Genomic DNA, 20,546 nt, shown 5'->3' with positions numbered 1-20,546 from the left:
GTTCTGGGATCGAGCCCCACATCAGGCTCCTCTGCTGGGAGCCTGCTTCTTCCTCTCCCACTCCCCCTGCTTGTATTCCCTCTCTCGCTGGCTGTTAAAAAAAAAAAAAAAAAAAGATTCCCTCTCTCCCCCTGCCCCCCTCAACTCTTTCTCCCTCTAAAAAGAAAGAAAGAAAGAAAGAAAGAAAGAAAGAAAGAAAGAAAGAAAGAAAGAAAGAAAGAAAGAGAAAGAAAGAAAGAACGAACGAACCAGGCCCCTACTCTGAGTCAGCAGTCAGTGGGGAGTAACGGGCTAACCAATAACTGATCATTTCAGCTGGTAATAAGCATTATGCAAATAAGAGAAGATAATGCCGTAGCGCACTCTGGAGAGCTGCCTGAAACAGGGTGATCAGGGAAGGCCACTGCGAGCACACCAGGTTGTGTGACCTAAGACCTAACAGATTAGGAGGAGCTGGCTATACAAAAATCTAAGGAAGAACATTCCAGACAGAGGGAACAGCCTGTATAAAGGCCCTGAGGCAGGAGCCAACCTGGTAGGTATGAGTCCAGAAGAGAGAAGTCAACATCACGAGCATAGAGGGAACTAGATGTGTTCCAAGACAAAAGCAAGGGCCGGTTCCCTAGGGCTCTAGGTCACGGCAAGGGCTTGGATTTTATAGGAAGGGTGACAGGAAGCGAGGTGTACTAGGGGAAGAAACATGTTGGTTTATGTTTTCAAAAGCTCCCCTTGACAAGGAAAATAGATCCTAAGGAGACAAGAGTAGGAAGACCATTTAGGAGATATTCTAGGTGAGGGGTCAGCAAACTACAGCTGGTGACCCACTTGCTTTCATAAATAAAGTTTTTTTTAGAATACAGCCACACACATTTTTTTTGGTTGAGGAATTGCACCAAGACCGTATGGTATACAGGGCCTACACAGGTCATTTATTTATTTTTTAAAAGATTTTATTTATGCATTTGAGAAAGAGAGAGCACAAGCAGAAGGAGAGGGAGAAGCAGACTCTCCGTTGAGCAGGGAGCCCGATGTGGGGCTCGATCCCAGGACCTGGAGATCATGACCTGAGCTGAAGGCAGACGCTTAGCCAACTGAGCAACCCAGGTGCCTCTACACCGGTCGTTTATTATACGGACCTTTAAAGTCTGCCAGTCCCTGCCTAGGCTAGAGATATGGCACCTGGACAGGTGCTTGTTTAAAAATATTAGTAGTATGGGGCGCCTGGGTGGCACAGCGGTTAAGCGTCTGCCTTCAGCTCAGGGCGTGATCCCGGCGTTATGGGATCGAGCCCCACATCAGGCTCCTCTGCTATGAGCCTGCTTCTTCCTCTCCCACTCCCCCTGCTTGTGTTCCCTCTCTCGCTGGCTGTCTCTATCTCTGTCGAATAAATAAAATCTTTAAAATAAAAAAAAATGTTAGTAGCAGTAAATAATTAAAACACTAAGACTGCTGATAGAGACCCAACCTCCTGTACCCGAGAGGCCATTTGCTCCAAAGCAAACTGCTGTACAAGCCCGGCCTAACAGCACTCTACCGCTGGCTGTGATCTTGCTTTCCATGTTTGTTTTGGATAAGTTTATGGAGGCTGGCTACTTACTTAAGACGCAAACGTGACCTTTAAGGACCCAGCTGGTAAAGCAGGTAGATTAAAAGGAGAGAACACTGCCGTGGCTCGTGCTCCACAGACACTCTCGCATCTGCTACAATAAACTGACTGGTAAATGACTGATGTGGGGGTTTTCAGGATTACTGGCCCAGCTGCTTTTAAAAACGGCCCAAAATGTTCCCGGCAGATGGTGGAGATGACCCCAAAGCACAAAGAAAGGGGTACAAGGGCTCGTGATTATCAGAGTCCCCCTACAGCGTACATGTAAAACGACTCCCACAGAACCCTAAATATCAACTCGACACATTAGGCACGCTCCCTGCTCCCTTCTGATGATACTTCTTTGCTTCCAGATCTTTTTCCTTCTTTCCAAAGCAGCTAGAATGTTATTCCTGCGTCTTTGGCCTTCCTTTATACAGTATGTTTCGCATGTTGCTGGAATGTCATTTTTTCCCAAAGCTGATACGCTAAAAATGTTACAATAGTTTCCTGTTCCTGAATTTGATTAAAGGCTGAGGCTTTCAGATTTGTTCTTAAGTCATGTTTACTTCAGTTATCTATAATTTGGGAAATTTCCACTAAGAGAAAAGCAGTACACGCTACTTGTTAAGAGGTGTAGCCCTGAAGTCGACAGACTGCATTTGAACCCTGGCTGAACAAATGTTAAACAGGAGTTTAACAATACAATACACAATTGTATCATAATTCACATGGACAGTACACTGTACATAAAATATTCTGTAAAGAAACAATGTATTCTTTAACTCATACAAAAGCAACCTTACCTTATTTTTTGGGTAGGCTCCACAGGGTGGAGCCTGACGTGGGGCCTGAACCCACAACTGTGAGATCGAGACCTGAGCTGAGATCAGGAGTCACACGTTTAAATGACTGAGCCACCCAGGCGCCCCCAACCTTGTTTTAAGAAATTAATTTAAGGGGGTGCCTGGGTGGCTCAGTCATTAAGCGTCTGCCTCCGGCTCAGGGTGTGATCCCGGCGTTCTGGGATCGAGCCCCACATCAGGCTCCTCTGCTGGGAGCCTGCTTCTTCCTCTCCCACTCCCCCTGCTTGTGTTCCCTCTCTCACTGGCTGTCTGTCTCTCTGTCGAATAAATAAATAAAATCTTAAAAAAAAAATGAATTTAAATGTCTACTAAAATAATGAGTTAAAATTTAGTAAGTGTTTACTACGTGCTGGGCACTCTGCAAAGAGCATTTTATTACTTTTTAAATAGTTAAGACTGTTTTTTTTTTTAGAGATTTTTATTTGAGAAAGAATGAGAGCACAAGCAGGGGGGAGGGCAGAGGCAGAGGGAGAAGAAGGGTCCCCGCTGAGCAGAGAGCAGGATGCGGGGCTTGATCCCAGGACCCCTGGATCGTGACCAGAGCCAAAGGCAGCTGCTTGACGGACTGAGCCACTCAGGTGCCCCAGGAAGAGCACTTTAAATATTCTATCTCATTTATTCGTCACAGTGATTCTCCAGGAGGTTGGTATTATTTCCATTTTAAGACAAGGAAAGCGAGGCTCAGAGCAGCTGAGTGCCCTGCCCACAGTCACACACCTCCGAAGTGGCAGGAGCCCTACTTAAGTCCAGCCTGCCTAGCTCTAGCCTGTGCTATTACCCACAACACTAGGCACCTCCCTTCTTCCACCGAATACTTTATTAAACATATTTCATTTCCCAAGGACTTAAAACCTAACGATTTCCAGGGCATAGAGCTCAAACAATTCCTCACACCGTAACTGATCGCTCTGAAGGGTAGCTGCGTAAGGGAAGTGAGGTGCATTCTCAGCTGATAATGGTGTAGGCCAGAAAACAAGAGACTCCCTGAAGCCAGGATAGCCCGACAAAACCAAGGCCACTCCTGTCCTTGCCCTGAGAGGACTCTGCTACTGATTTTTTAGCCACTCGAGTCCCTTTCCCCCGTTTTTTGGGGAGAGGCCAGGAAGAAAATGTGTTATCTCACTGCCTGTGCTATGTTAGGCACCGTAATAGATGAGCTGTAAGTCAACATCACAGACATTTGACCTCGACTCTGAACAGTTAGTGGAAGCAAGGAGGGGAGCACTGAACCAGGAGTCAGCCAATGGTCCTGGTCTTCCAGCCAGCTCTTCCGGTGTATGACCTCAGGTGAGACCTTCAGTGGCCTTGTTCCTTGGGGTTCTCGCCTGTAAAGGGCAGGGACAGGCTACACCAGTGTTTTCCAAAGAGAAGTATGCAGGCATTTTGGGGGGTGCACGGATAAACGTTTTTAGACTCGTGTGTGTGTGCTACAGTTAAATTTATATGTGTATATATATTAATGTCTCTTACAGTTACCTTCTTGCCTGGCAAAGTTTTTCACTTACAATAGTGATTTAGTTTCCTTTAAAAAATATTTTAAATAAATCCAAATTTTAAAAAGATTTAAAAATATTAAATAAACAAACACTGAGGGTTCAATGATATGGCAAAAATCATAAAGCTGGTACACAAATCACTAAACTTAGGAAACATAGCGATTATTCCCAGCGTACATTTTTGCAACTAAAATTCTCTGACAAGTTTCATAATCGAAGTAGTTCGCCTCATAAATCTGAAGAGGAAGCTCTGAATATCTCCACAGCTTTACATTTATTAAAACATTATACTCAACAGAAACAGGCAAAGCCATCTGAATGCCAAGTCATCCACATCCCGTGTCCATACTATTAAATACAGCTACTGTTGATTCTCCCGGATCCAGCAAGCAGAGCTGAAAGCTCACACGACCTCCGAGGGAGCAGGAACTCAACTTGCTTCCTGGGAACTTCTGCTCCACAGTCACCTGAGTGACCCTGCCTAGGCCCTGGAGAATACATGGGCTGGACAGAAAGTCTCTGCTCCCCACGGCGGGAAGACGCACACAGTATGTAACCTGCACGCTTAAGCCCAGTGGCTGAGATCAAGTCCTAGATGGCAGGTTCTGGAGTCTGATGCGTAAGAGCAAGTCCCAGTTCGGCTTCCCACTACCTAAGAGGTCACACTGCGGACAGTAGTGTATCAGACTTATTGCACACTTGCTAAGTGCCTGATGGTGTCCTCAGTTCATCTCCATGGCGACCTTATAAAGTAACTACTCCTCTCAAAAAAAAAAAAAAAAGTAGCTACTCTTATTATTGGGGGATTGGGAGCCCATCTGCCTGGAATTATATCCATGGGGATAATGAGACAACAATATAAAGCCCCCAGAATGATGCTGGGCACATGGTAAGAAATAAGAAATGTTTGCTATTTTTAATCTTTTATTGCATAATAACACAGACGAGCACACAGATCGTAAGTCTACAGCTCACTGACTGTCCCCCCACTAGCACCTGTATAACCAGCATCAAGATCAAGACACAAAACATTATTGGGGCCCCAAAGTCTGCCTCGTGCCCCCTTCAGTCACTACTTACCCTCACCTCCCAAGGGGAACCTCCTAACTTCTATTAGCTATTAAAAAAATTATTACAACCACCAATGACCTCCATTTTCCAGATGAAGAAACTAAGGCTTAAAGAAGCTAAAGAACTTGCCCAGCCACTAAGCTAGTAAGTGGCAGAACCAGAACTTGAACTCACATGGGCTAAATCCAGTCTTTTTTTTTTTTTTTTAAGATTTTAATTTTATTTGAGAGAGAGTGAGAGGGAGCACAAGCAACGGGGAGGGGCAGAGGGAGAGGAAGAGGGAGAAGCAGACTCCCTGTTGAGCAGGGAGCCCAATGTGGGGCTCAATCCCAGGACCCTGAGATCAGGACCTGAGCCGAAGGCAGACGCTTAGTAACTGAGCCACCCCACGTGCCCCAAATCCAAAGACTTAATAAGCACTTCACTGTCCAGTACCCCCCCACCCCCAATCCACGGAGGATATCCCAAGACTCTGGATACCTGAAACCACGGACAGTACCGAACCCTCTATGTATTATATTTTTTCCTATACATACATGCCTATGATAAAGTTTAACTTATAAATTAGGTACAGTAAGAGATTAACAATAACCAAAAATAAAATAGAACAACTGTAACAATACACTATAAAAACTGTTATGTGAATGCGGTGTCTCTATCAAGACGCCACATGCACTCGCTCTTCTTGTGATGACGTGAGATGAACGGCAGAAGGCCTGCGAGGTAGTGTCAGGCTACTGCTGACCTTCTGACATTAGGTCAGGAGGGACAACTGCTTCTGGACTGCGACTGACCACGGGTAACTGAAAACCCGGAAAGCGAAACCGCAGATGGGGGGGGACTACTGTACTACCCCCTGGGGACTTAGTGACCATCAAGTGAGAGAACATATATGGAAGCCCTTGCCTGGCATCCAGCGCAACAGGGGCTCAATGAATGCCAGCTATTGTTGTCATTAGAGATGGGGCCCCGGCTGATCCTGCCCTATTTACTGGCATTAACCAAAACAAGGAATTCTACATGCCAATCAAATAAGGCACGGCTCTTCGGAGCAGCTTTTCCGGACAGCTTCATGCCACCCACATTTGGGCAGTAATTAATACTCCCTTCTCTGTGTTTGCAAAGCACTTTATAAACTACCTCTAAATACTGTAACTCACTGAGAAAGTTATTGGTTATACTGTCTCCCCGCTGTAGGGAGCTCTCTGAACGGCAGACTTGTCTCAATCCTCGGTACGGCTAGGACAAAGTGTTTTTTAACTGGGGACTCCAGGGCTTAGCGTTAGAGAATTCACAAACCTCCTGAAATTACATATAAAACTATTTAAATATTCCTGAGGTAAGGTTCAAAGTTTTCAAGAGTTTTAAAAAGGTCCATGTTCCAGGAAGTTGAAGTGCAACTTCCCTAATGCATAGCAAAGTGCTTGACACAAAGAAGTAGTGCTTAAAGGTTTGCTAAATTTAAAGTGGATCTGGAGAAGCCCATCTGAAGGCAAAATGCTAAGACGACCAGCTGAAGCTCTAAGCTGAAATACTGCTCCAGCTGGGACCTCCAGAGGGCCCAAAGATGACAGGTCCATTTGTTTTCTACCCCAAGTCTCAGTTAATTCCACCAGCATCCCCTCGATGCTTTGTTCAGATTCTGATGCCTCAGAGATGGAAAGTTACCCGCTACCTCTGGGAAGGAACCAAGTCCTCAGAACGCAGACGACAGTGATCCAAAAACAACTGTGTATATTAACTATTTGTGTGCCTCTGAGAAAACAGCTTTATTTCCCTCTGGTTCATCAATTTCAAATATAAAAGGAGAATTAGAACCCTGGTCCTATTTCACCTGGCTGTTGTGAGGACTAACCCCACAGTAAAAGGAAACCAGCTGCAAACCTGTCTGCCTTATCTTTGCACGGGCCCAGCACGCAGGCAGGAGGCCCTGGAGTCAGCACATCTTCAAACAGCGGCAGGCAATCAGAATCACATCACTACTTCTATTAACACGACTCAGTCTCGCAAGTGATTTACTATTAGCTGGTATGAGGATAAAGTATGGTTTATGCCTCTAAAAGAAGTATTGGCTATTCTTTCCCAACTGTCTTGATAACAAAACCCTAAATGTAAAACATTTTCAAGAGATGTGACTCTTAACAGAGTAAAAGGACTGCACAGAAAAGTTGGGGAGAGAGGAGTTCGAATAGATGCCCAATATAACATAATAGGAAGCAAAAGAACCAAAATGATAGGGCCAATTTTTTTTTTTTTTTCCCCAGATCTAGCTAGATGACAGCTCGGAATGTTCGAGGGCTTGAAGGAACTATTGAGATTATCTAGCTCAACATTTCCTGAAATTTGATCTGTAGAATGTGACTCGGTTTTATGACAGTATGAAATTACATAACTTCAGGATATTTACAACACACATCCCAAACTCTTATAGGACTTAATACCCACAAGCATATTAAAGGTTCTAAGAAGTCCTGCATTAAAAAAGCCGATTCACCTTTACTTGACCCCGAATTCCCCAACTGTATCTGTCCAAGACTCCTTTTCCGTGGAAGATCCACGAACAGCCTGTAGATCAAGTGTTGGGAATGGCTGACCCAGCCCAAGGTCAAACAGCTACTCGCAAGAGACTCAGGTCTCCTAAATCTCCCTACACCGTTCTTTCCATTCGAAATTTCAAATAAAAACCAGAGATGATGGACTCACAATCTGGAAAAGGATGAGGGGGAAAAAGTTGTTGATTAGGCATCCCAATGGCAACCCAGAGTCAATGCCCCGTGTAAAGGGGCAGCTGCTCTCCGCTCCTGCGGAGTACTGCCGTTCCAGAATGTGGGAACAGTGTGGCCAGATCTTTTCTTGAGAAGCTAGAGATCCCAATTTTTATGTGAAACCATACTAGTTTCTAAGTATTGCCATTGTGTGGGATCACACAAAGCATGCCTGCAGACCCACCGTGAGCCTTCTTCAGCCCATGGGCCACCGGTTTGAGAACTCTGCTCTGGCCAATTTGTATGTACAGAATAAACGGGACTTCAGGAGAAACCAAAGTCTGATGCTACATGTGGGCTATCAGATCTTAAAAGAAAGATAAAGAAGTCTCTGATGGAAATGAGAAAAACCTTAGAGACACTGAGTGGAACAGAGCGTGCATGTACTATCTACTTTTCAACACCGAATAGGAAGTTCAGCGCTTCCATGAAAGCAGAGATCCAAATGGGCTCAGTCCCATCACCAAAACCCTTTCACAAGGACTCACTCCCGCTATAAAGGGCATGCCGCTGGGTCCCATCAAAGCGAAGATACAGGAGCTGCCCACAGATTTCCTGCAGACGTTGGTTTTCTTCAAGTGTTTGAGAAAGCAACAATGAATGTACATTCAGGAGTCAGTCCCTCGTGAATCGATGACTTGAGCTACTGGAACTGGGTGTGTAGGAGATAATCTCAGGGGCATACAGCTGGAGTCAATGGAGCGCTCAGCACATTTGCCATGAGTCAGAAGCATCATGTATTAAGGAAGCAAAGGCAGTCTCTCTCAGGGAGTGACCAAGAGCCAATGAACAAAGGCTTTTTCTTTTAATGGTGGATGTACATTCTCGTAAAGGCAATTTTGTGCCTGTACACGGCACACAGGCCAAATCATCTACTGCTTAGGCTCCAAGCGCCAGACAGCAGCACTAGGAGGCATTCTTGGGAGGACCGAGGAAATTCTGAGACCTCACGCCAATGAACATTTCCCAAAATAAAGTGCTGGTGAAGAGCACGTTCTGGGCCTACGGAACTGCCAAAAGGTTCCTTCCTGTTGCTTCCACAGGGGCTTGGTCACAGTCATTTGGGTGCTGAACCACCATGATGCCCAACTCCGACCGGCACCCATTACACCGTGTTTATGTGAAGGATACCCCAGAGTCGTGCAACACAAGGCACTGACTGGGTCTAGATCGAAACAGAGGCTTAAAGTCCTGAAAAGCATTAGCAGTTAGGCCAGAGAACTTCTTCTATTTAGGCAATGACTGGCACACAGCTGGACAACCTGGGGAAGGCTGCTGGGAATCTGTAAGACACTGTGGTGTTCCACTGTCCTGTTAGCACGCAAATGCGTGCGCTACGTGACGGGGGCCACGGAACCACCGGCGGCGGGCGTTCTGGGAACATTTCTGTCTTTAGAATAGACAAACCAAACAGAACAGAGTGGTACCTACTTATCCATAATCTCTGTGAGGTCCTCCAGTAACCGGGACAGACAATCGGGGTAGAAGGGCACTGTGGCTGCGGAAGAGGACGGCCTCGCCTGTTCCAGCTTCGAGTCCACATCCCACCCTTCACAGGATCCTGCTCTCTCTAAATGGTGACTTTAAAAAACTTATTTTTGCTGACCTGCCAATGTCTTGGAGAACTGAACGTGTTTTAATATCCAGCAGTCTTAAATCTTCATCCATGGGACTGAATCAGACCACACTTCTACACTTGTATACTTGCCTACGGAACAGCTGTATTATTCGTTTGTGCCAAGCACTGTTAACTCACGGAACTTCATGCTGCTGCGGAAAATTTTACATTTTACACGACATCTTCATAGACTCCCTTCTGATCTAGGAATACCACGCTCAGAGGAAACGAAGAGTAACAACAGGTTCCCTATGTTGGAAAGAGTCCAAAGGATATGCAGGAGGCTTCAAGATGCCAGGCAGGAAGCTTAGTGGATTCGGTACTGGGCTCTGCATACCTGACTTAATAGAAACTGTGGGTTCAAACCCCAGCAGGGTCGATTCGGACTCTGTTACGATTTTCTAGATAAACTGAGCACAAGACAGCTACTGTTCCCTAACAAATTCCTGAGGGCTTTCTAGACCATTGCTGGTGTTTATGAGGACACATTGGGGGGGGGGGGAGATTTGCAATCACTGAAATACAGAAATACCGTATTTTTATTTCGAGTTACCAGAGAGGGAAAAAGCACATTTCTGCAACATGCTGTGAGTACAACGAAGTAGAACCATCATCATCCGGATGCCCCAATAATACACGACCCATCGCGGTGCGCTTTACTATAATAAAGCATACAACAGTTTCAATTTCTAACATTCCATTCTTGCCCAATGCGAATCTATAAATAAACCTAAAAATTACCCACAAACCTGTTTTTTTCTTTAGTTTTTAAAGGCCATCAAATCCTTGGAGATAGTATCGACCTCCAGCTGTTAATATTCAGAAGTAATACACTTACAGCACTGTCTCCATTGGGCTTATTACTGCTCCAGTCAATGGTGCATTTCAGAGCTGGGAACATTTCCAATGAAGTTTTCTTTGCTAGTAGTAAACACCACTGCTTCAACAATCCACATTAGGTCAGCATTTAACAGAGGGTCTCCCTCCCTCTTGAGCAGGTTGTCCAAGAACATGAGTTCAACCACTGGCTCAAGAGAAGCAGAAAGTCTTCTCAATGGTTCAAAATTCATTTTATGTTCAACTACAGGCCTTCTGCAAACTGAGGATCTGAGCTCTTTAGGGTAGTGACTACAATTCTTCCTGGATAGAGAAGGCCAACAGGTGATTGTCACATATCAGCACAAAGCGAAAGCCATTACATATTAGTAGCCAGTGAGAAACAAGGTTCAGGACCCTGTACTGTAGAGGAGAGCAGTGAAACACGCCGGCAAGCAGAGTGGTGCAAGGGGAGCTGGATGGCATATTCATCCATTACAGCCACTGGTTGGCTCTGAAGTCTAAGTAAGATGGATACTCACTACTGTACCGGTTGACGCCTAGGCAGTAAGTAACAAGTCATCGGATAAAATTTTAGGTGGAACCACAGGTTTGGAAAGTTCTGGGATCCAATATAATGTCTACAGGAGCATCAGTATTAAAATGAAAAGTCAGTATCTGGGAATCAGGTAGGGTTCCCGCCCCTGGAATACTGGAAAGAGATGTAAAGACCATATCTTCAAGCGACCAAGTGGAGACCTTCTTCTAATACAATGAGTCCTGTGGCTTTCTGTTAGGAATCAAGCAGTAATTAGTTATAGCCCAACTTTTAAGGTGTCAGTTAGTACGCCTACAATTAAATAGGAAGAGATGATGAGTATAAGACACTCAGCAGCAAAGGTTTAAGTGTCACAGCTAACTTGTAAGTTTTACACACGATACAAGGACACATTCTGCTCTAAGCACCATGCCAGAAGCCAGAGTATTTCTGGCAGGTCCCATATTCATTCTCCAGGGAAGCTTGCAACCTCTTAAAACCCAAGTTATTTAACTCTGGCAAAATGCACGACACTGTCAGGTGGCAAGGTTTCACTGTTGGGATGAGGCCATATCACATCCTCCCGGAGAGAGGAACCTATTGCCCGTAAGGGATTTCTACGTCTTGTGGACCACCCACACCTATTTAACATCTTCCTCTCTCCCCTCTCCAAGAGTAACTTCAAAAGTAAAATACCCTCGAATTCCTGCCGCTCCACCCTCCGAATACAGGAAGTCCGAAGACGATGTTTTCTAAGTTTTAAGAAGCTACAGGGCCTGAGACGGCCGCTTTCTGTCTACACCCGGGTCCTCACCGTGAGCTCCCCAGCCCCCACCCCTCGCGAACCTCAGAAGCCCACGCTGGATGCCCTGCAGATCCAGCCCGGGCGTGGGGGCGCGGTGGGGCCAAGCAACCCGGGCAAACCCCTTCCCAGCGGCTGCACCTAGGAGAGCCGCCCGACAGGCTGCTCCTGGGCCTCGCGGTGGCGCCTCAACCCTCGGCTCCTCCGGCTGCAAGAGCCCCAAGAAAAGGCCAAGCCCCGCTGAGGCGTCAGCCCTGGCTGCCTCCCGCCCCCAGGCCCGACCCCCTCCTCCCCATCGGGCCCGGCCCTGCCCCGCCTCGGGCTCCCGTGCTCCCGCCAGCCGGCCGCACCCGTACCTGCCGGACCCGGTGCAGGGCGTCCACGAAGCCCTCGGCTTTCATCCCCACCGGAGCACTCTGCCCCTGCACCAGCTCCGCCATTACCGCCCCCGCCGCCGCCGCCGCTCGGCTCCCCCGTCCGGCCTCCAGCTCCGCTTGGGGACCCGTAGCCGGAAAGGGAAAGTCGCCCCACTTCCGGCGGAAGGGAAGCCGGGACGCTCGGCGCGAGAGGAGCCGCGTCTGTGGGGCGGGGTCAGGGCATGTGATCATGGCCCGGCCGGAAGTGGAGGCGGGGCCGTGGGCGCGTGGGCGTGTCCAGCTCGGGAGGTAGCTGTCCGGCCTCAAGAAGCAGGTATCTGTGTGTCCCCAGACCAGATCTGGGCCAGGCCCGTGGATGATGTCGTGACAGGCCCTAAGGCTCGAATGTGGCCCGAGGTGTCCGGTTCTCGGCTGTTTGGAAACCCAGGGAGGAGTGATGTGGTTTTTCACAAGACAGCACCCAAGCTGCCCTGGTTCACTAAAAACCTGACCCTGGCAGCCCCTCCCAGGAAAGGCCATTGGTTTGAAATATTGGGACTGAGCTCTTTGAAATGGCAAGGGGCAGCACTACGAAATGTCAGTTTCTCCAGCGTTTGCAGAGCGAACCGGGCCGGAGTTGAGATTGCACAGAGAGTGGGTTACGCCATACCTGGGATTGCCTGGTGACACAGCTCTGGAAGGACGCTCCCACTGGAAAGCCCTCTTACACACTCCTTCTCAAACCCCGGGACTCTGGGGAAACAGGAGATAGAACAGGACCATCATTGCTTCCATGCCTGCTGAGTCAAAACCCTACAGCAAGGAGGCTTCTTGGAATACTTAAGTAACTTTCTTAATGGTACTAACTAGGTATAGACACTGCAAAGCAAAGAAAGGAATCTTAGTGCTGGAACACACTTTGAGCTTTTGAGGTGAATCTTACAAATGAGCAAACAAAACCCCTGGAAAAGAAACAAGGCTTTGGGGCTTTGACACACATCCTATTAGTAGCAGGTCCAAGGTGGGGGCTCCCATCTTTTGATTAACAAGATTACCCTTACAATTAATATTTCCCAAGTCCTGTGGTGCCAAGGAGTTGAATTTTAATGGAGAATCATGTCAAGCATTTTATGCCCCTCTTGAAGTTAGGAAGGGAGATAAGCACTAAAAAGGGAATTAAGGGGTGCCTGGGTGGCGTGGTCGGTTGAGCATCAGACTCTTGGTTTTGGCTCAGGTCTGGTCTCGGGGTGGTGGGATTGAGCCCTGTCTTGAGCTCTGCACTCAGCATGGAGTCTGCTTATGTTTCTCTCTCCTTGCCCTCTGCCCCTCCCCCCCGGTAAAATAAATAAAATAAATCTTTAAAATAAATAAAAAGGAAATTAAGAAGTAAAATATACTGTGATTTTCTTTGATGATCCTTTGTGTCAGCACGCTAGGAGAGCTTTGGGTTTTTGGAAAGAAGTGTGAAGAAAAACTGGCCAGTAATCAAAGAATAGTTCTTCATTTGTTAATGACTTCACTACCAGACTGAGGTCCTTTAGGACAGAGACTGAGTCTCATTTTTCCCTGTGTCCCTAGAATTTGACACATAGCTGGCAAGAAAACTTATTTTGAATTGAATAATACCAAATTGGGATAATTCCTAGATTGTGGTAAAATAAAAGAATTTGGCAAAACTGTAAGATTGAAGATTATCACTTTCAGACAAATGTTTCAACCCATGTAGGAAAGCACACAGTTGGCTGTGTTGCAGTTGCTGGTGAAGGGCTGTCATGAGGCAGGACCCACACGGCAACACACCTATTTGTGGGCAATCGTGTGTGTTCTGTTTTAATTGTGCTATGTTTGTAAAACTCAAGGATAGGCATCAACCTTCAGAAATGGGGATGGTTTTACTGACCTAATATCATGATGCTTGCGTTTTGAATATTTTTTAAAAAATCAGAGGTGAGTATGTTAATTAATCCAAATTCTAGCTGGCTCTCCTATGAGTATGAATAGTGAAAACAAGGTTATTGGCCCAAACTTAAAGGCATATTTCAAAGACACAGACTGCCTAAGTAGGAAGACAAGGTCCTGATTCTCCCTCTCTCACTGGTTGAATAATTTTGGGCAACTCACTTATTTCTGAGGGCACATAAGAGGAAGGTGACCCACACCCGGTCAAGTCCAAAATTATATGTTCTACTAACACATTGGACTTCATCATCTTAACATTTATCACAATTGATTTTAAATCACTGTGCAATTATTTATTATTTGTCTCTTCCACTAGAATAACATTAACAGTTTAGCTAGTTACAGAACTCGGGATTATAAATAATTCTTCTTTAAAATATTGAAGGCACCACTCACTGTCTCTAGCATCTAGTATATATTGAAACAGCTTTATTGATGAAAATTTGATATACAACAAACTGCACATATTTAAGGAGTATGTATACTTTGATTTTGTTTCACGTATATACACACCTGTGAAGCCATCATTACTATCAAGGTCGCAAATGTATGTACCACCACCAAAAGTTTCCTCATGCGCCCTTCTGATTCCTCCACCCTACCCTTCCACAATTCAGCCTCCACTCCACTGGCCTCCCAGCCACAATCAACCACCAATCTGTTTTCTGTCATTCTAGATTCGTTTGTGTTTTCTAGAATTTTATGTAAATGAAAGCACACAGTATGTACTCTTCTGAGTTGTTTCACAGCATAATTATTTTGAGGTTCATCCTTGGTGTGCTGTTTTTTAATAGTTCATTCCTTTTTGTTGCCTAGTAGTATTCCATTGAATGGATATACCACAATTTATTCATCCACTTACTTGTTAGTGGATATTTGGACAGTTTCTGATTTGGGCTATTGTAATTACATTTGACTGTCAGTCTTTATATGGACATACTACTATTATCTCTCTTGGGTAAATACCCAGGAGTAAAATAGCTGAGTCATATGGTAAGTGAATATTTACAGTGAGTTATGGTTTAATGGGAACAGAGTTTCCATTTGGGACGATGAGAAAGTTCTGAAGGTGGATGGTGGTGATGGTCCTACAACGCAAACATTCCTGGTACCACTGAGTTGTACATTTAAAATGGTCAAAATTGCAAATTTTTATGTTATATGTATTTTACTGTAATAAAAACTTTTGATCACCCTAGGAAATAAAATTTTGAGGCGTCCAAAAAAGGAGGGGATCTGTTGGACTGCTGCATGCCCTTAAAGGAGTGGGGTTGGCAATGGAGCAAGGCTGGCCAGTCAAGAAGTGCTCTCTCTCTTCATCTCTCACCTTGGTCACTGTCTTGTGCCTTTGTTGGCTTCATCCTTCCTTGTGGCCAACCTGCTATTTCTGCTCCTCTGACTGTATGTTGGAATATTGATGCAAACAGCACCGGAGTTTACACATCATTTCCAGCCACCTGAAGAGAAACCGACTTCTTTATCTCAGTTATGTCTATATTCCAGTTTTGGAATTCCAGGGCACGATTCTGATTGGCTCAGAAAGGCCAGGTGTCCACCCCAAGCCAATCAACTGTGTCCAGGAGTGGAGCTCACCATCTACCTTGAAGCTGGGGGGCACCGGGGTGGCTCAGTTGGTTAAGCAGCTGACTCTTGGTTTGGGTTCAGGTCATGATCTGAGGGTCCTGGGATTGAATCCCACATTGGGCTCTGCACTCAGCGGGGAGTCTGCTCGAGGATTCTCTCTACCTCTCCCTCTGGCCCTCCCCCCACTTTCTCTCTCACTTTCTCTCACTCTCGCTCAAATAAATAAATAACCTAAAAAACCCCTCAAACCTTGAAGTTGGAATGGGAGTTGGAATGGAACAGAATGTTTACGGGGCAGACAAGTTCAGTGCCTGTTATAGTTACACAAAGATTTGGATTCATATTTGTTCATCATATTCCTATTGAGGAGCTGAAATTACTCTTATCTCTTATCCTCTTGTCCTTTCCATCATCTTTGTGACTCAACATAGATAAGCATCAGATCCATTTTATAAGTGGAGAGAGTAAGGCATAGGGAAGTCAAATGGCATATCTAATTCCCAATAGAAATTAACTGTATGTATTCCTAACACCAAGTATCTGGTCCCTAAGTGACATTGAAGTATATTGGGTGGGTGAATTCCAATTTATCAAATCCTTGAGTATTACCAATTGGGTAGAGTTTCCTCTCTGGTAGAATTGAAGTGGTGTCATTGGTTCCATCCAGAGCTGTTCCACTCCTTGCTGACAATAGGGCAATTTCTCTAGCTCATTATTCAGGTCTCACCCTTGTTGGATAGATTGGCTGGATATAGAATCTTAGATTGGGATAATAATTTACAAGGCATTCTTTCATTATCTTCTAGCAAGCATTGTTGCTTTTGGGAAGCCTGAAGTTATTCTAATGTATAATCCTTTCTGACTTTTTTCTCCCTTTCTCTGGAAATCTATAGAATCTTCTTTTTTTTTTCCTCCAATATTCTTAAATTCCACAGTGGTGTGTCTTGGAGTGGGTCTTTTTCCGTCCTTTATGCTGGCCCTTTCAATGTGGAAATTTATGTCCTTCAGTTCTGAGAAATTGTCTTGAATGATTTAGTTGAGGACTTCCCCCAGCAGTTTCTCTATTCATCGTTCTACAGCTTCTGTTATTATTGGGATACTGGACTTCCTGGACTGGTCCTCTAATTGTCCTATATTTTCTACTTTCTATTTCTCTTTCTCCTAGCTCTTCTTTCTGGGCTATTCCCTCAATTTCATCTTCCAATCTTTCTGTAGCATTTTTAAATTTATGATGTCATGTTTTTAAATCATAAGAGCTCTTCTTTGCTCTCCTCACAATCCTTTCTTTAAAAATAACATTGGTTTCTTGTATTGTGGCTGGAATACATTTCCTTATCTCTCTGAGGATTATAGTATTTTTTTGAGAATTATAGTACTTTTTCAGAAGTTTATTCTTTCTCCATAGTGTATATTGCTTGTAGGTCACTGTTCCCAGTTATTGAATGTATGTATGTATGTATGTATGTATGTAAGTAAGTGGGCATTATGGTCTCTATCTCCGTGTTACAGAATTTTCTCAGACGTTTGGCAATCCATGGTGGTCTGCACATGCCTCTGGGTAGGTGAGAATTGTGACTCTGAGCTTCACTGAAGAATGGTCCAGCTGGGGTGTTTGTTGGGCACCCCCCAATGTCAGCATCTTTAAGCCGTTCCTCTTGGGCTGGTTAGATTACCTATAGAAAACTGTTCCAGCCTCCTTCCTGGAAACCAGAGCACCTATTTTAGTTTAAATTATATTTTCATTCCTCTCATTATTTGACCAATAGCTGTGTCCCTCACACGCCCAGGAGCTTTGGAGATGGTGGTACTGGGTCCATGTTGTTTGCTATTGTATCTCCAGCATTGAGCACATAGGATATGTTCGATGAATGCTTATTTCTATAAATTAATGAATGGACTCTTTTGGCAATGGCCTGTCATATTCTTTTATCCCTGCTTTATTATTTTGTATTATGAGATATTTCAGGCATACAAAAAAGTAGAGAGACTAGTGTAATGAACGGCCATTTCCCCGATACCAACGTAAGAAATCAGCACTGCGGTTACTGGTGAGGAACCCTGTGTAACCTTCCCCCATCCTCTTCTAGTCCTTCCCTCTCCAGTGGTCACTGTCTTCCTGAATTTGGTGATCTGCGTGCTAGTGGATATTGTATTCTTGTGCGCATTTATAGTGAATGCTTTTAAACATCATACAAATGGTATCAAGCACTATGTATCCTTCTGCAATTTGAGCGGTTTTTTTTTTTTTTTTGGCCCCACATGTATTTTTGAGGTTTATCCAAGTTCCCATATGTAGCCATATCTCAGATACTTACACTCCATTCCACTATATGAATAAAGCAGAAACTATGTATTCTTTCTCCTGTGGATAACCATACAGTTTCCTTTTCTCTGTTACAATGTTGCAATAAGTCTTCTCCAACTTGTCTCCTTGCCTATGTATTTGAGAGATTCTCTAGAATATATTCCCAAAGGTGAAGCTGCTGAGGGGCCAGGGTGAGTAGAGAAAATGCCCCTTAGCTTTGCTCTGTAAAGCCAAATTGCTCTCCAACATGAAAACTATTTCTCCAAAGTGGGACACACATCCCACCAGCTAAAGATGAGCTCTTGCTACTCCTCATCCTTGCTGACGTTTGGTATTCCCACAATTATGATTTTTTTGAAATCTAATGAGTTAAAACATTTTAAATAAATATTTAAAATTTAATTTTTGTATTGTGGTAAAAGACACATAACCTAGAAATTACGTTAATTTTAACCACTTTTAAGTTTACAATTAAGTGTCATTAAGTACATTCATGGTGCTGGGGAACCACCACCACCATCCATCCCTAGAACTTCTTCATCTTTCCAAACTGAAATTCTGTGCTCATTAAACACTAACTCCTCACTTTCCCATCTCCCAGGGCCTGGCACCCACCACTTTACCATCTGTCCCCATGAACTTGACTATTCTCGGTACCTCATGGAAGTGGGATTGTATAATATTTGTTTTCTTGCATCTGGCTTCTTTCACTGACCATGATGTGTTCAAGGTTCATCCATGTTGTAGCAGGTGTCAGAATTTCCTTCCTTTTTAAGGCTGAATGACATTCCATTGCACGTATATACCACATTTTGTTTATTATCATCTGTCAAAAGACACTTGGGTTGCTTTAACATTTCAGCTATTGTGAACAATGCGGCTGTGAACATGAGTGTACAAATATCTGATAATAAAATTGAATTTTTTATTTGTTCTCATTTATCTGAGAAAGAGAGAGAGAGAGAGCAGGGGGGCCAGGAGAGAAACACAAGCAGACTCCATGCTGAACATGGAGCCCAACGTGGGGCTCGATCTCATGACCCTGAGATCATGACCTGAGCCGAAATCAAGAGTTGGACACCCGACTGACCGAGCCACCCAGGCACCCTCAACAAAAATGGTTTTAATTTATGTTCTTTTCTTGGGGTGAGCCCATACTAGCTCTCTAGAAAGATAAGTCCCTTCAAGGCTTACCTCTATTCCCCTCGGCCCTTAGTATATAGTGAGTACTTAAAAAATAATGGTCGGGGGCGCCTGGGTGGCACAGTGGTTAAGCGTCTGCCTTCAGCTCAGGGCGTGATCCCAGCGTTGTGGGATCGAGCCCCACATCGGGCTCTTCCGCTACGAGCCTGCTTCTTCCTCTCCCACTCCCCCTGCTTGTGTTCCCTCTCTCGCTTGGCTGTCTCTGTCTCTGTCGAATAAATAAATAAAATCTTTAAAAAAAAATAATGGTTGGCTCTTTGGTAGAAAGAGAAGGTTGTATTTCACCCTTAGCCAGTCATGGTTATGCCATCTGATGTACCAGGCCACTCCATAATTATTCATGGGGAGGTCCTGAGATAGAGTCTCACCAAAGTCCACATCTCTGTCGAGCAACGGGAATTTCCCTATGGACCACATTCCTCAAGCCAGGATGAACTATTCCGGGCTTGCTTGTTACTCTAGCAAAATAGTTGCCGCTTGAGATAAGAAGAGCTTTATTCATCAAAGGAAGGGAGTCAAGGCATATAGCACAACCAAATATCGACCTTTGACCTTTGCTGTTCACATTTCACAAGTGCTCGACTGACAGCCAGAGGAGGCAGGATCTGATCTGCTTGACGGTGGAGGGGCTTGGATCTCCAAGGAATGTGTGCAGAAGCCCTCTCTCGTCTCCCTCCTATCCTGTTTACTGAGTGCTTTCCCATTCTGAACACCTGATAGATACGCATCCCTCATTTAATGCGTGAACACTCCTAGCAGGTGGGCACTGGCATCTCTGTTCCATCGATAAGGACACCAAGGCTCAGAAGAGTTGAGACACTAGCCGCAGCCACTCAGCTTTCATCTGGAAGAGTGCACTTATAAGATTATATTAGTTTTCTATTGTTGTGTAACAATTAACCACAAATTTAGCAACTTAATTTATTATCTCACAGTTCTGTGGGTTGGAAATCATGTCACAGTATAGCTGGGCTTTTTTCCTGGGGTCTCATAAGCCTGAAATCAAGGTATTCCTGTGGCTGAGGTCTTATCAGAGGCTTGGAGTCCAATCTCATGTGGTTTTTGAATTAATTTCTTCACATTTGTAGAACTCACAGAGACAGGATTTTCACAACTAGTAAGAACACATCTTTCTGACACTTCGTCTTCTTCTGAAGTGTCAACTGATTAGGTCAGGCCCACTCAGGACAATCTCCCTTTTGATTAATATAAAGTTAACTGATTAGTTTATACGGGATGTCTACATCAGGGGACAAGAGCTTTGCATGCCATCTTAGAATTCTGCCTACCACAGAAATCAATGAAGGATTCTCTTCCATGTAACAAAATAAGATTGATGGGGTCTGGGGGAGTAAGGAGGGTGATCAACCATTCAGGTTTGCCTGGGAATGCAGGGTTTCCAGGATGTGGGATTTTGGTACTAAAATCAGCATGGTCGTGAGAAAATTGGGATGAGTTGGTCACTGAAAATACAGGAAGAACAGACCCGTAAGTCTTGCTACCTTAGCCATCCCTAATTGTTGCTTTGGGCTTTCAGGAGGAAAGGAGAACTGAAGGGTGAATAAAGCAACATAAAAAGGAA

The 20,546-nt window shown here is 44.7% G+C and overlaps 1 protein-coding gene across 2 annotated transcripts in view; it reads right to left on the bottom strand.

The window, feature by feature from the left end:
- The window catches only part of FUBP3 (far upstream element binding protein 3), a 49,600-nt gene extending 37,507 nt beyond the window's left edge, over positions 1 to 12,093 (bottom strand). Inside the window, exon 1 of one of the 2 annotated variants that reach the window (XM_026514191.4) lies at positions 11,914 to 12,093. In XM_026514191.4, coding sequence (XP_026369976.1) covers positions 11,914 to 11,997 — 84 coding nt within the window. In that variant the 5' untranslated portion in view covers positions 11,998 to 12,093. The remainder of the gene's footprint in view (positions 1 to 11,913) is intronic. The other variant, XM_057313397.1, reaches the window with a different exon arrangement.
- Between the last annotated feature and the right edge of the window lie 8,453 nt (positions 12,094 to 20,546).

This window comes from Ursus arctos, unplaced genomic scaffold (genome assembly GCF_023065955.2).
Source record: "Ursus arctos isolate Adak ecotype North America unplaced genomic scaffold, UrsArc2.0 scaffold_18, whole genome shotgun sequence".
In the NCBI taxonomy this organism is placed as follows: domain Eukaryota; kingdom Metazoa; phylum Chordata; class Mammalia; order Carnivora; family Ursidae; genus Ursus; species Ursus arctos.
This window is presented reverse-complemented; position numbering and strand designations above follow the sequence as displayed.